At 43.7% G+C, this 15203-nt stretch overlaps 1 protein-coding gene across 1 annotated transcript; it reads left to right on the top strand.

Moving 5' to 3' along the window:
* Nucleotides 1-203: 203 nt before the first annotated feature.
* Nucleotides 204-14499, top strand: LOC127588140 (neuronal migration protein doublecortin-like). The gene is made up of 7 exons (XM_052046729.1): nt 204-368; nt 2530-2961; nt 4715-5058; nt 9829-9931; nt 11071-11160; nt 12283-12380; nt 12444-14499. The coding sequence occupies exons 2-7, from the start codon at nt 2598-2600 to the stop codon at nt 12498-12500; spliced, it is 1056 nt and encodes a 351-aa protein (XP_051902689.1). The 5' UTR covers nt 204-368; nt 2530-2597; the 3' UTR covers nt 12501-14499.
* The last annotated feature ends 704 nt before the right edge of the window (nt 14500-15203 follow it).

The raw sequence follows: 15203 nt of genomic DNA, 5'->3' as shown, positions 1-15203 counted from the left end.
CGGATTTGTTGTTTTTGATTACCCATCAACAGCACCGTTCCTGGCAGCACGTAAAAAGTGATCTTCATGTTTCCAAAAGAGAGAGAGAGAGAGAGTTTCCATCTAATCTGACTTAGAACCGAATGACCCACTTTTTTTCTGGCACCAATATTACTGATCAAAGTGGGCGTGTCCACTGTGCCGGCGCTAGGACCCAGCGGCTCTACCGGTGAGGCAGGCAGGCAGCGGCTGGCAGACAAAGGCGAGCAGAGGCGGCGTGGAGTTTTTTTCCCCCCTGCAGCATTGACTCACGCGCTTACACACGCACCCGCTCCGACACACTCCCACTTGAGCACACTCTCCGTTCACTGCTACAAGCACCCACGCAGGTAAGTCGTCTCCGAGGTGCGGTTGCGGGTGCGTTTTCATGCAGAAAGCAGAAATTTATTTTTTTTAAATAGACTTTACAAGATAGCGTTTGAGTTATTTTCAAAGTTATGCATGTGAGAGTTGCTTATTAAGACATACAAAAGAAAGCAAAACTGGCGTCAGCCGATGCCACGTGCCAGTCCTCTTTATCAGGAAATGCGGCGTCAATTAATTGAACTTTGTGGTTACCCTTTTGCGTGCTCATCTAGATGATATTTTGTGTGCGGAGGCAGTGTCACATCCTGAGTTTGAAGTCACCGGTCAGTAACCAGCCCCACAAAAAAATGCAAAATGCATGGCTACCCCGCCCCTCCAATCTGGCATTCTCGTTTGCAATTTCATCAATTAACCCGAATACCGCGACGGTAATCTTGTGAGAATGCGAATTGGAGTGATAAAAATCAATGTTTTATTGCTAGAAATGTACTCTTAGGACTTGCGTGGCTATCCTCAGTAGCATGCGGTATTGTAGGTGATGTCAGCCTAAAATGAAGGAACCGGCTTGGACGCAGACAATGGACTGTCCTTCCACTTAGTGCTCTGAAGGGGAAGGGTCATTTTTGGAGCAGCAGATGGCCTTGGAACCTGCTCTTTGTCATCTTAGGCGCACCACTGGTCACACCCCTGTCACCAAAGCAGTTATAAAATTGAGATGAGGGCTCCTTGTGCATTTGAAAGGCCATGGATGAGATTACTGCGGTTAGCATTACACGCTGAGAATTATTGTATCTTGTGAGATTTAGTTTGTATTTATAAAACGGAAATTGCCAATTCCAAGGGACATAGGATAGATTGTCCCTTGGAAGCAATGCTTTTATTTGCCATCATATCTCTTTGGTATGTTCCTACGTCATGAATCATTAATGGTTAAATGGGACATTCAATTGTGGCAAGCAAAAGTGATGGGAGATAATGAATCAATCAGGAGTTGGACTCGAACCCTTTGTTGCAGCTAAATTTAATTCATGTAGGACATTTGGGACAATTCATGCCTCATCCACTGCTCTGGCATTTGTTTTGAGGAAAGGCCAAACCAGGTATGTAAAGCATTGGTTGGCTGACTTTGGTGGAGAAGAATTTGCATTTAACCTTAACCCCACATGCGATGGACTCCAAAAGCTCGAATAAAGTCTTTCTTGTAGCATGGAAGCTGTCACAAATGCGAAGAACTCCTATTTTTTTTTCACTCCCACTTAACCATCCCATTGTCCTTATTCTGGAGTGTTCTGCTTAAATTTATGCCGGCTGGTGAACATGCCAATGTGAGCCGGAATGCGGTGCAGTTGAGGTGTAGGTGTAGTTATGCAACTGTGCTTAAGTTTGAAAGAGATGGACCGCCCTCCACTGTTGGGACTCTTCATCTCAAAGCGCAGAATGGTGATTGTCTAATGGACAATCATTTGCATATTTCCGCAAGTGGCAGGAGGCATTCAGCCTCATTGAAATTCATGCGTCTCTTTTGGAGATCTACTCGCAGAGCTTTCTGATAGCACATATCATCCAATAATTGACGGAATTCAATTCAAACCCACTCAGCTGTAATCTCCATCAGTGATTGGCTTCCCGCTGGCAGAAGCAGGTGCAATGACTACAAAGTCCAATTCCAGGTGTACATGACTATCCATATGGTCGGGTGTACCACCGGAGGTCACTATTTAGTCGTATTCTCGTTTCGGCATACGCCAATTCCAATCCAACCATTAGATTTTGTGCTCGGGGCAAAGCGAAAAGTGTTCATCTGGTGTCAAAGAACTATGTCAAAGTGAGTTGGAATTTCACGTAGACAAAAAAAATAGTACTCATGAGCTAACATGCTTCAAGCGAGGAATTATAACTGATTTGCAATTGGGCCGGATAAGCACTGATGTGGACGTAGACACTTGGCCGATGCTAGAGTGTGTCACTGGGTGCCATTTTAATGAAGCCGCCCCCCCCCCCAAAAAAAATGGTAAAACCGAAATGTAAACAGTTGACGCTAAACTCTGCAATTTAACACCATCATGTTATCAACCTTTGAATGTTTTCGGCAATTCACATGACTGATCCACAAATCTCTGAATTCACTGCATGAGGTCTTTTGACTAGCTGCTTAACATGACTTCATTGCAACCGATTTTGTAGACTCTGTGGAGCTGGTCCACCCCCCTCCCACCGCACATCTCTCTAAAGTACACCAACTCTCGCTCACCATGGAGCTCGACTTTGCACACTTTGACGAGCGAGACAAGGCGTCCCGGACCCCGCGCGGCGGCCGCTTGAACGGACTCCCCAGCCCGACGCACAGCGCCCACTGCAGCTTCTACCGCACGCGCACCCTGCAAACCCTGAGCAACGAGAAGAAGGCCAAGAAGGTGCGCTTCTACCGCAACGGAGACCGCTACTTCAAGGGCATCGTGTACGCCGTGGCAGCCGACAGATTTCGCACCTTCGACGCGCTGCTGGCCGACCTGACTCGCTCGCTGGCCGACCACATCAACTTGCCTCAGGGTGTCCGCTTTATCTTCACCATTGATGGCGCCAGTAAGATCTCGGCACTGGATGAACTAGAAGAAGGTGAGCTCATTATTTATTTTGTGACTTCTCTTTGAGGACTCTTGCGGTGAGATTTAAAGCGTCTCAGGAATCAAAAATGTTGTCAGCTCAGTCTTAAAGAAGCTAACTTTTTAATCTGAAGAGGTGTTCACCTAACATTGGTCGACTTATTACTTATACGTATTACTGTACACCTCAGTTTTGAATTACATGAGCCACATTTCAACTTTTCTGTTGTCTCACAGTTCAGTGGTTTGAGTATTAAAGCGATGCGAGCATGAACCTGAGTACTCAACATTTCAGTCTGCGACAAATGCTCCATTAAAGGACAGCCTGAGCCTTTCATTACATTTTAACTGGTTTAACCTTTGCAACCACAAGCGGTAGAAATCGCTCTTTGCGAGCATTCTATTGACTGCGTTTTGCGCCATCGTCAAAGTGAAGCTTTTAACGCGTTTTATTTTACGGTGCCGCTAAGATGCACATCAGTGGCCTCGTCGGATTCGGAGGGTGCGTGTAGCCCGGGAGAAAATAAATAAATAAATGGAAGGTTCAGCCTGGTGGGATGATTGGCTAAATTATGGTTTGCTGACGACAATAAATATGTTAAAAAAGCTCCACATGTATATTCTTTGTTACCTTTTTAATGATGAAATTCAGTCCTGCTGTCCCTGATTGTTCTTTATGCCTCACTTTAAACAACTGACTTGTTTGAATGACTATTTTCTGACCTTAACAAACAAGTCGAGGTGCCATTGTCAGTTTTTGAATGTGCACCTTTTTAGCTGGAAGAGACATGTGGCAAAAAGTAAGTCTGGAATTTTCTTTGACAATTTTAATTTCACATTGGTTGGACACGCATAGATAAGTACCTAAGAAGTGGAGTTAAAACAAAAAAAATGGGACGGGAAGCAATGCGAATAGTTGTTCATTGTTCATCTTGTGGGGTAGAATTAATTGCTCAATTTCCTGGACACTGTGTCATGCTGTTTTTTGTCTTCGCTGTAATATTCCCACATTTGGTCTAATTGTTGCCTTCTGTGCTTTTTTTGTTTTAGTTTTTTTTGCCAAATGTTCTCTCACCCCCCCCCCACCCCCCCTTTCACTGGCTGCCTTTTGTTTCGCCCACTCTCCATGCCTTTGATGAGCTACACTACATGACCAGAGTTATGGCTACTTCCTGAAAATGGGCGTTATATTGGGGACATACTGGGATAGGAGAATATCTGCCATATCAAACCTTAATAGCATGCTCAGTTTTTTATTAGTTAATGAAACTATAGTATCCGGTTTATTTAAATACACTTGGTGTTGTGCGCTACTAAAATAGCATCGCGCGCTTTCATAGCTCGACATTTTGGGTTTTATTGCGTCAACGTACTTAAAGTTGTCGACCACATGTGATAAAATGGCCGCCCCCATGAGATGGATAAACAGGAGGTGAATTTTGATGCGGAATTCATAGTCCAACAACACAATATTGATCAGAATGCCTCGTTGAAACTAGTGGGGACACATAAAACATCATGCGAATGTATTTAATTTTGGGAGTTGACTTCACCCTTTTCATGAATAATTGTCTTCAGACTTGCTTCATCCTTGAATAGAAATACTCTCGTTGGACTAAAATCAGGTTTGCAACTCCCTTGGAAGGTTACAATTGGATTTAAAGCTTACATTTCTCCGTGGGAGGTACGAGGACACCACCGGGACTCTCCGATTTCCACAATATGGTGAAACGCTAACCTCAAACCGTATTGTGCTGCCTTCTCAGGGGAGAGCTACGTTTGCGCTTCAGAGAACTCCTTCAAGAAGGTCGACTACACGAAGAACGTCAACCCCAACTGGTCGGTGAATGTCAAGGCCTCGGCCAACCAGAAGAGCATTCAGTCGTTGGCGGCCCGCGCTGCCAGCGAGCCCAGGGAGCAAAGCAAAGACTTTGTTCGACCCAAGCTGGTGACGGTGATGCGCAGCGGCGTCAAACCGCGCAAGGCCGTGCGCGTCCTGCTCAACAAGAAGACGGCGCACTCTTTCGAGCAGGTGCTCACCGACATCACGGAGGCCATCAAGCTTGAAAGCGGGGTGGTCAAAAGGATCTACACGCTGGATGGCAAGCAGGTATGCCGTTGCCCCGCCCACTTTATCCTCATGATATTTTTCTAGGCAGCTGCTGCAAGCGTGGCGAATTTGCATTCGTCGCCGCATTTTATTCGGTGACTTTTATTACTTTTGTGCAATACATTTCCCCTTGTTTTTTTATTGGCGAACCCTTCATGGAGTTAGTGGGTTACATAATTTCTAGAAGACTAATAATTTATCTGAGCATGTGAAATGACTGTTATTCTGTGACGGATACATTTTCAGTCTCTATCAAAACCATCCTGATACCTCAACTCAAATAAAACCACAAAACGGGGGTAGCATTCTTACCTGAGCACACGTACAATACAGGGCTTGGTCCTTTTGTAGAACTTGGCGGGTGAAAACGACAGAACTTCCCAGGACTTTCGAGCTCTGTGGCCTAAAAAAAAAAAAACGCACAACCAAGGACGCTCATGACTTGAACCGCAAGGCAGGTGAACTAAAGCGGAACAAGACAATGAAGGTCATTGTGCACATTGCTTAGCTGTTCTCATAAACCTGACGGCTCAGGGCACACAATCATGCTTTGTACTTAACCTTACTTGTCCGCTTTGATGGTTTGGTACCGCTTCTGATGCATTCATTTGTTCACAACTCAATATAAGCACTTGCGACCTTTTGATCTTGGTGCGATGACGTAATTCGTGAACTGAGCCTCAAAGCTTGTCTACAGATTTGTCCGTTATTATGAGCCTCATTTAAGGTAGACGCGCTCCTTTGATGGGTTGCAATTTTGGCGGGGTAAGGGCCATTCAAATAATTGGTCAAACTTGTGCAGTCATCAAGCTAGATGACCAGAGGTTGATTATAGTTGAACTGTACAACCTCGGACACTTGGGAGGCTCTGCGGCGTGAAATCGGCATACAGGAAGAAGGCAGTTTTTTTTTTTCCTCTGCATCGTAAGACCTTGCTGGAGGGGCGATACTGTCTTATGATAGATGGAGGAATCATATTTGAATGCATCCTCACCGGGGTGCCGTCGGTTAGCCCCAAGGTGTTGCAGAACTGCTGTGCCAAATATTTGGATATAGCAGTTGTCATCAAAATGCCACCAAAAAAATTACTGCAGGGCACGCACACTTGGCATCATTCACGCGTTAAGAATTTGTTTCACCACTAAATGTCATGGATCCAAATTGTGGATTGGCGTCGCGACTCGGATGAGTTGTTTATCTGATGAAACGAAGGCTCATTTCAAAGGACAGAAATTTTGAAAATAAAATGGCCGCACAATTTCTCTTTGCACACGGCAATGGTAGACTTTCTAACCGATGCGTTTGAGGTGATCCGGTAAGAAGCGTTATTGATGCAGTGCCTGCCCCTCCCTGACTTTGCGCCGCTCCTCCTCCTACCATTGCATAGCGATAGCTGCTAGGTCTGGTTGCTAGGTAACCACATCCCAGGCACAAAGGGAGAGCCCAGCTGGTGTGGACCGGTCTGCCGGATACCACATCCTGCAGTCTCATGGGTGTGAAAGTTGATAATCGATGCAGGTTATGATATGTGATTGATTGCTGGCGTTTTTGTACAAAATTTAGTACACACATTAAAGACGCGCCGTTGCTTTTCACTTGCGTCCAAAAGGGTGTGGCCAACACATTCGGCAGTAATTTTCCATCTTTTGAGCCAATTGTGTGGGGTCTTTTTTTTTTCTTTCCTGACTGTGCGGTTAATTGTTCCTATTGCCTTGAAACGCATCGCGTCGAGCAAATTTAGCATTAAATTAGTCTTTATCTAATCGTCTGGATCTTTTTGTATTACATCTGCAGTGTCTGGCTTGTATTGAATGAATTAATGCAAAGGCTTTCATTTACTAAATCCCACATGCAATTTGGGAAATCGGTTTAGTTAAGGTGAACCGTGCCTTTTCTCTTTGGCACTTTGTGTCCCTTGTTGTGACCCTGCTTTAAACACAACTTTTTTTTTTTTTTTAATTGTCCATGCACGCAACAATGGCATGAGGATGCGTCCCACAAGGCAGACTTTCTTGCAGTCGAAGAAAAAAAAAAGTTAATTACAGGGAATGATTTGCAGCATGGGAGATGGATTCCAACATGTGTTTGTGGCGTCTTAACGACCAAATGCATCTGCTGAGAGGGAAGAATGGTCTGCTTTTGCAGTCTGCTTGCTCTTGGCCTCAGTGCAGAAGCTGTTGTCATGGCGATAAGCTCTGCCGGGATGAATTCAGTTTTTTGACAAAGGCTGCGATATGCTGAGTGGGCCTTTTGTGATTTACGTTTGGGTTTTACCTGTCCACTGATCGTTTCACCCGGTCACGTGAAGATGTAACCTCGACCGCTGACACACACACACACACACACACACACACACACACACATGCTTGGCTTTATGTAGGGGCGTGGTCCCATATATGCCGCAGCCATTTTAACGCCATCAACTAGTAAACATAACCTCGGGGGAGGAGGCAGAATCGTATTTTAATGACGCTCTGGCTAACATCAGTCAGACAAATATGATGGTGGCTTCCTCCAGGATGGGGTCTGGGGGGGCAAACAGATCAGACACCAGCTGGCCCCCGTGACTGTGCAGATATATCTCCGGCGGAATTGGTCATCTGTGCTTCAGATGAGGGTTGATGGCAATGTGCTGTTGGTGCACCAAGGTCATGCGTAGGTCACAGAAGTTTGTGAACTCGGGATGCAATGTAGATGCTGTGGCCAATGCTGTTCGCCAAGTGGCGTCTCAGGATGACTTTCGTTGAACTACTTTCTCAAATAGCTCAGTCCCAAAGGGTGGGTGGGATTGTTGGCGTTCTATGCCGGGAACCTACTTTTCTTCACAACTTCAAATCAGCAAAACCTAATTTGTCGTCTTCCTGGTGACGGATACACTTACATCAACCCCATTGGGAGGTCATATTTTCCTGACAGCTGGTCGAGCAGAGATTGGGGGGGGGGCGGATGGGTCTGGGTGGATAGAGTTTGGGGGAGGGCGTTTAAGTGGGATCTGTAAGGAGAAGCCCCTGCTTTCCAGTCGCGCACAAACTCTTCCAAATAAGCACAATACTTAAAATGGGTCTTCAATATCCAAGCTCTGCTGGCAGTGCTGTGGTTGTGTCACATGTCACTCACTTCCGTACTCTGTTGGATTTTTTTTTTTTTTTCCCCTCCCCATGTTGAAAGCCGATGCTTCCCTTGTCATTCCCAAATCAACTTTTGACATTGCGAGAGCAAGCGATTGTTTTTCGATCAACTGTAGACTGCTCTGAATAATACAGTTGGTCCAACGTGGATCAGTCTCAAATCCATTGTTTAATACTAGAACCTTTAAAGAGTGACTGTACAGTTAATGTGAAATTTGTATTCATTGTTAGGCGGGTTATTTTTTTTTTTTTGGGAGGGGGGGTATATCTTATTGAGTACAATTTTGACAGACCTTCAGGAAAGGAAAATGGAACAATTTGGGTTAACATATCGTGACATATTTAATCTCAATTGTTGATGGGATGTATGGTGATCAAATTGGATGTTGGAAAGGTGGATCTTGTGAGTCCATAAGTGGGCAGAACCCGGGCAGGTAGTCTGGCTTGGACAGAGTGCATGACTGCCTTTTGAGTGTATGAGTATTCCTGCTGAGAGTTTAAAGTGGCGGTCTTTCCGATTACCACGTTATCCTTTTAATCGGCTCTGTTCTTAAAGCTATTAAAACATTCGAGCCTCTCCCCTGCAGGCCCATTTCGGCCAGTTTCATCTGCCCGGGGGTGGGGGGGCCTCCCTGAAGCTACCATCTCTTCTTGCCACACCCGTAGTAATGAAAAGTAACATGCATCTAATCCCTTTGCTGATGTTCATGGTTAAAAAAAAAAACAAAAAAACATACACATTGTGAAAATTGCCATAGCTAGCTAATTAGCATTTAATCCATTGAGTCAAAGCATCATTTCTGCGCATCAGTGTGGCTCATCCTGCCTTTTAATCCAGTTGGCGGGGGAGGGGGGCACTATAGGCCATTGAGAGGGCGGGTACAGCTGTTGGATGCCATGCCAGGAAGTCGCCAGTCCACACTTGGATCTTGTTGACCAGGACAGCTGCTGGGGCGGGCGGGACCTTCCCAAATTATCTGCAGCTCATAGTTTAGATGTGTATCAGCAAATGTGACATGATGCATCGCCAAATGTGGCATCCATCACGTCACATCTTCAGAATATGGTCTGCTTATATTTTATACAGTCCGACAAACGAATGTTTGCCATTCGTTTGTCGGATGAAGACTGGCGAGTATTTCGACTGAACTCAAATGTGATCATTTACGGGTGGAGTTTGGAGGTGGTGGGATTTGGGACTGGGGGGGTGACCTGAAGTGTCGTGCATGTGGCTTGAAAGCAGGTTAACGGGACGAGAAAAAACACAAAAGCAACACACCGGCTCACATCAGAATCCCTAAGACTGCTTGAAAAACTGTTTTCATTTGTTTGAAACCAGTTGACTACTACTCGGGGTAATAAGATTTGCCTTTGTTTATAGCATTAGTGCCTGTGTCTATGTATTCCAGTTAAGAATATTCAATTATTAAATTTTCACCATAGAAAAAGCACAAATATGATCTTAATACAGCAACAAATAAAAATGTACCCACCAAAAAAGGCATAATGTTAAAATTGGCTGACATGTTGAATATCGGTAATAATAATACCTCCAAGTGCTCCAACTTTCTTATGAGATTCCTTCTTTATCGCAGTTCATGATTGTATTCCTGCTCACATTTTTTTTCTCTTCACCTTCTAGGTTACTTGCCTTCAAGACTTCTTTGGGGACGATGACGTCTTCATTGCATGCGGACCTGAGAAATTCCGCTACGCCCAGGATGACTTCTCTCTGGATGAGAATGGTAATTTACATATGCGTTAATGACAATCCATACCCAAACGGTTAAAAAAAAAGGTGCCATATTCATGTAGCCATTTTTTAATTGTGGTTGCAGTAGTGTAGAGCTGTACAGCAATCTCCCGAGAGCTATTTTGTTATTTTACTGCCTCAATTGTTGCTAAATCGGCTTAATATTGCATGTGGCGCTCAATGATTATTGAGGGGACAGGAAAGGGATTTTCTTATCTGCAGGCAGCAGCGGGAATAAGAAAAAGGTAGAAAAAGAACCATTAATCTGCCCGGCGACGGGCTGAGACCAGCTGATGTGCTGCGACAGATATCGTGGCGAAACGTTTAACAATCCTCTTCGCGCGTCTCCGTACTCCCATCAAGTCTTTGTTCTTTCCTCCGAGTTGCTTTTAAACCACTTCGCTTCCGAATATAAACACAAGCCCATGTGTTGCATTGGGTCACGAATGCTGCCTTGCGAGGATGATCGGTTTTTGAAGGTGTGCCGAACACCTCTTTTGTCTCACGATATGGTGCAGTGTGCTTCTATGAGCGGGGAACGGGAGCGCATGGGTCTATTTCGTGGATCTACTATAACTCGTGCTGCCCACCGTGATTTTCAGACACAATTTTGTCATGCTTTTTTTTAATTTACGTGTTTCTAAGTATTTTTCTCTGAAAAACAAACAAAAAAAGCAATCATTGATGAGCGCCGGTTTATCTTCATGGTTTTCGGCCCTTACCGAGAGGTTACCCGGCAACCATAAATGGGATCTGTGGCCTTGAGCAATATCCAACTCTCCACATTTTCCAGTGAATAAAAATACACAAGAAGCTGTGTTTAATTTTTTTTCTGCAGCCATCACATGGCGCCAAGGTCATTTTGCGCTTTTAGACGATGAAAAGTCAAATATTCAGTCGTATTTTCAGATTTATTAGCCACAAAGCATTTGAGGTTAGGATGCAAGAGAATGGTTCAATCGAAATTCTGCCTGGCAACATGTTTGTCAAACAAATGGTAACAGTGTGTCGCTTAACCCCCAAGGAAACATTTACATCATTCATGAAAAAAAATCCTGTCGACAGCAACTCTGCTAGCCATTGTGAAACGCTGTATTAAAAAAAATAAGTTTTTTTTCTCTTCTATTTTAGAGTGCAGGGTGATGAAGAATCAGAAAGCTCATCGTAGTTTGATCAAGAGTCCCGGATCGGTCAAACGCTGCAAGTCCCCTGCTGAATCAAGTAAGCTCTCAATTTGGCAAATTGACTTATGAGAAAATCCAGAAGATCAGATCAACTGTGCTTCTCTACAACCCCCCCCCTTTTTTTTTTTAATCGCCAATATTACGAGTAATGTAGTTGGTGTCTAACCCGCATTATGATCCATAAGCAAATACAGAGAGCGGCTTAATCATCAAAAGAATCAAAACAAGGCAGCTGATTAAACCATCTCAGAGTCTTGTCCCCATTGAGAGAAATGGGATCAGCTACCGTAACGATGCTCAATTACATTCCGTGATCCCAAAGATAAACGGCCTCCCACTCTTTGTTTCTATGGTATTTAATACAATGTATGCTGATTTACATAGCGCTTTCACAACAGCGGCAGCTGTAACAAAGTGCTTAAACATTTCATAATATCCAGGAGGCAATGAAACAATGCTGCATCTCATTTCAGAAAGCTTAGCGGCATCCAACCACCGCGGCTGCATCACCGCCCCTCACATCAGGCGTCTTGTTGCGTGACCAAGCCACGCCACACCATATAAGTGTGGACGAAGGCACGATTCCCTGGTCTTATTTAAGCGATTTGATTGGGGATGTGTTATGGCTTTTGGGTGGCCTTCTTCTTGATACCACACTTAGTCAAGTGGTTTCAATGAAGGCAGCACACAGCTTAAACAATGCACCTTTTAGTCCCAAGTTGTTTAAAACACTCACTGGCTGGAAGTTTGCCCCAATCTTTTTATCTCTTGTAGTCAGACAAAACGCTCCTTTTAAAGCACTTGAACAACTCTGGTGCTTCTCTAGGATGTGCACACAATTGAAACCAAACAAATGCCCCCCCTGAACTTTTGTAGGAATGAAAATCACAGGGTAAAGTTGTGGGATAGGAAGAAAACCCATCTATGCTGTTGCATAAAATTAAACAATGCTTTTGATGCTTGTGCAACGACTGTTTTTGCTCTTAAACTCAATAAAATGTGAGCGGTGCAGCATGAAAACGGGTTTAATAAATATGCCGTGCTCATGACAGGAGGACAATAGCAACCAAAGGTGTCCGTATTTTGGCATCCGAACCTTCTTATCAATGCAATGTCTTTTTTAAAAATTTATTTTAACCTCTTCCTCTTGCCCTCTTAGCCAACGGGACGGGCTCCAGCAGCCAAATTTCCACCCCGGTCTCAAAGCACTCCCCCACCTCCACCCCTACCAGTCCTGCACTTGGCACCCAGCAGAAGGTACCAACTGCACACGCTTTGTTTTCTTTAAAAACACCATTTGAACATCTGTTGTGTTCACAGGACCTCTACCTGCCCCTATCTCTGGATGACGATGATTCTGTCGGGGAGTCCATGTAGACACTAAACTCCCCCAAACCCACGTAGCTTTCCAGCTCTTCTTGAGTGCCACCTTATGGTCTGGCAGATCCACTGATGTGGCAACTAGAATTCCTTTGCTGCTTGAGAACACACACACACACTTTTTTCTTTTTAATTTATTTTTCAAATCAATTTGTTCACCACCAAAATATTCCTCTCACCATGACACCCGTATAGTTTTCACTTTGTTTTTTGAGGACACCTGTCACTCCAATCACAAAATCCCGAGCAGCAAAATGGGTGATTTTTGAGGTCAAATATGAATTTTTGTAAGACTTTCTATCTGTGACGTCCTCACCTTGTTAGGGCATACAACCTCCCCCACCCAAGGAAGGTCCAGTGTTCTGAACCTGCTGTAAATACTGTGCATAGTTCTGCTAACCGTTTGTTTTTCCCGTTACCATTGCTGTGCTTCCATAACATTTGCTCAACTTTTTCAGTCTGGAGTCAAAGTAAAAGAGGAACTCTTGGGGTAAATGTGTGGAAAGATATCCTGTAAAGATCAATAATGGCAATAACTTCAAAGACATTGGGGGGGCATTGCACACATTCCTCAGCTGATGCTTCTTTTAAATTGGCTCCATACATACAGTAGCAGGCTATACCTGGTGACATCATATACTTTCTGTGTTGTACATACTGCATTGCATGATTCTGGTGAATTACTTTAAAGCTTTAGGTGCAAAAAAAATGCTGATCTGAAGGACCTAATGATGCATAAGATTGACCAAAGTTCAACTTGTTAAATTAGGCCAATCAGCAGTGTTTTAGAAACGTTTTCATAAGTCACAGATAAATGAGTAAAGGTCACAAAGCCAAAGTGTGGCAGGATTTATTTAAAAATAAATTCTGGAGAAACACACGGTGATGTAAGCATGTTTCTCCAAAGGCTCGCCATAATACATGTTGCTTTTAATATCTTATAAAGTTTAATTTATATATGAAGGGGTACCTGTCTTGAATTTTTTCTCTACCTTTAACAATGTGAGCTACGAGCGCTAGTACTTTTTTTTTTCAAGGCTCCATGTGCAGCTCTTTTTAAATATAATAGAGGTATGTGTGTATTTTTCTGAAGAGTTTTCTCAGGTTTTGCAGGCAATCAAGCCTGAGACTCTTTTGATTCAATTGGATGACACTGAAGCACAACCAGCTGCAGGCACTTTGAATGTCTGCATGGCACCATTCCAATGCAGGACCCCCCCCCCCCACGTGCTGCTTGTGTAGTATCATACCCCCGTTCAACACGTCTATGCATTTGGGTTTCAGGAATAGTAATGAAATATCCATGCCGTTTGGCTATGACGTCATGAAAGTGGCAACAAGTTTATACACACACGAAAAGCAGTTTTAATCATTTATTTGATATCCTTCTAGTGTGGAGAAATGCCATAAAATAGTGACAAAAATGTCATTATGTTCTGCTAGTCATGCTACTTGTGTGATAGTCAACAAAAACTCGCAACAGTTTGCCATCCGGCCATCACTAAATGCGCCTGTTATTGCAATCGTTTTCCAATAGAGGGCGCTCTCAAGCAAGTTTTTGCTCGCCTTTTTATGTATCTCGTTTGTCCTCCTGCTTCATTTCTACAGCATACAAAACAAAACGTCTGTCTTGTGTAAACTGTCCTCCGCGACATGGGATGGCCAGTGCGGTTTCACCATCCCCAACATTGGTGCCTTGTTTTTGATCAAAACAAGAAGTGCGCAATCTTACTTGCTCTTTTTAACCACTTTTCCAAATGAGGCCTACCCACAACGCTTGTTTTGTAGATTTAGACACTCTATCATGGTGTAAATACCCTGCCTCCCGTGCTTTTTTTAATATTCCACCTTTGCCTTTTCTCGTTAAATAAATGGTCTTTCTTTGGGATTTAGAAATGATTTTTTTGGTGGTATTTTGTCAAACAGTGGCTTGTTTCAGTGCTTCATTCAATGTAATAATTGACATCATTTTGCAATTAAAATATTTGTACAAGTACTTCGCCTGTCATCATTTATACAGTGAGCCCCGTCATGAATACTGCATATTTGCAACCAATAACCCACATAATCGCTCGCATAAAGGCTTATCATTGCTTTTCGCGGCAAAGCACTACTTTTGTCTACCCAACTCACTTGAAATTCGGTGCTTGGTATTGAGATGTCAATCGGCGACCTTAAACATAATTCTTTTGGGCCAATACACCAAAAGACCTACCCCCCAAAATATATCTTAACATCTTTGGCACATGTACAGCTAACAGGTGTGTGTTGGAGAAAATGACTGGGGGATGGGTTCCACAATTAAGAATTCATCAATAGTCAAATTTGACAATACTGTATGTGCTGGCTCACAAGACTGAGGTTTATTTTGGACTCTTGCTTCTTGCTCCTCCACAAATAAGAGGTAACAAAATACGTTTTTAAGCACTTGGGAGCCCACAGGCACATTTGGCAGCTTTCTGTCTCGGGCTAGCGCGAAGATGCTAAGGCATGCTTTTATCACTCACTGAAATTGACTAATGCCTCACTTTTTGGTCTTCTGAAAAGAACATTTAACGTCTCCTTTAGAATTCGCCAGCCCGTTTGACAAAGACCAGAAGGCCAGCACATTACACTAATTTTAAAAAGAATACACTTCTACTACAAATGGAAATCTGCTGCCATCTGTTGACCGTACCGTATTTTGTTGCGCTTACCGTA

The sequence above is a fragment of the Hippocampus zosterae genome, chromosome 16, assembly GCF_025434085.1.
Source record: "Hippocampus zosterae strain Florida chromosome 16, ASM2543408v3, whole genome shotgun sequence".
NCBI lineage: Eukaryota > Metazoa > Chordata > Actinopteri > Syngnathiformes > Syngnathidae > Hippocampus > Hippocampus zosterae.
The sequence above is the reverse complement of the archived record's forward strand: the minus strand, read 5'-3'. Positions and strand labels throughout refer to the sequence as shown.

Bases quoted from the DNA above. Each gene is read 5' to 3' on its own strand.
- LOC127588140 (XM_052046729.1), top strand. From the start codon at position 2,598: ATGGAGCTCGACTTTGCACACTTTGACGAGCGAGACAAGGCGTCCCGG. The intron at 11,161-12,282 runs GTAAGCTCTCAA...TTGCCCTCTTAG, and splicing joins CAAGTCCCCTGCTGAATCAA to CCAACGGGACGGGCTCCAGC. The intron at 12,381-12,443 runs GTACCAACTGCA...TTGTGTTCACAG, and splicing joins CACTTGGCACCCAGCAGAAG to GACCTCTACCTGCCCCTATC.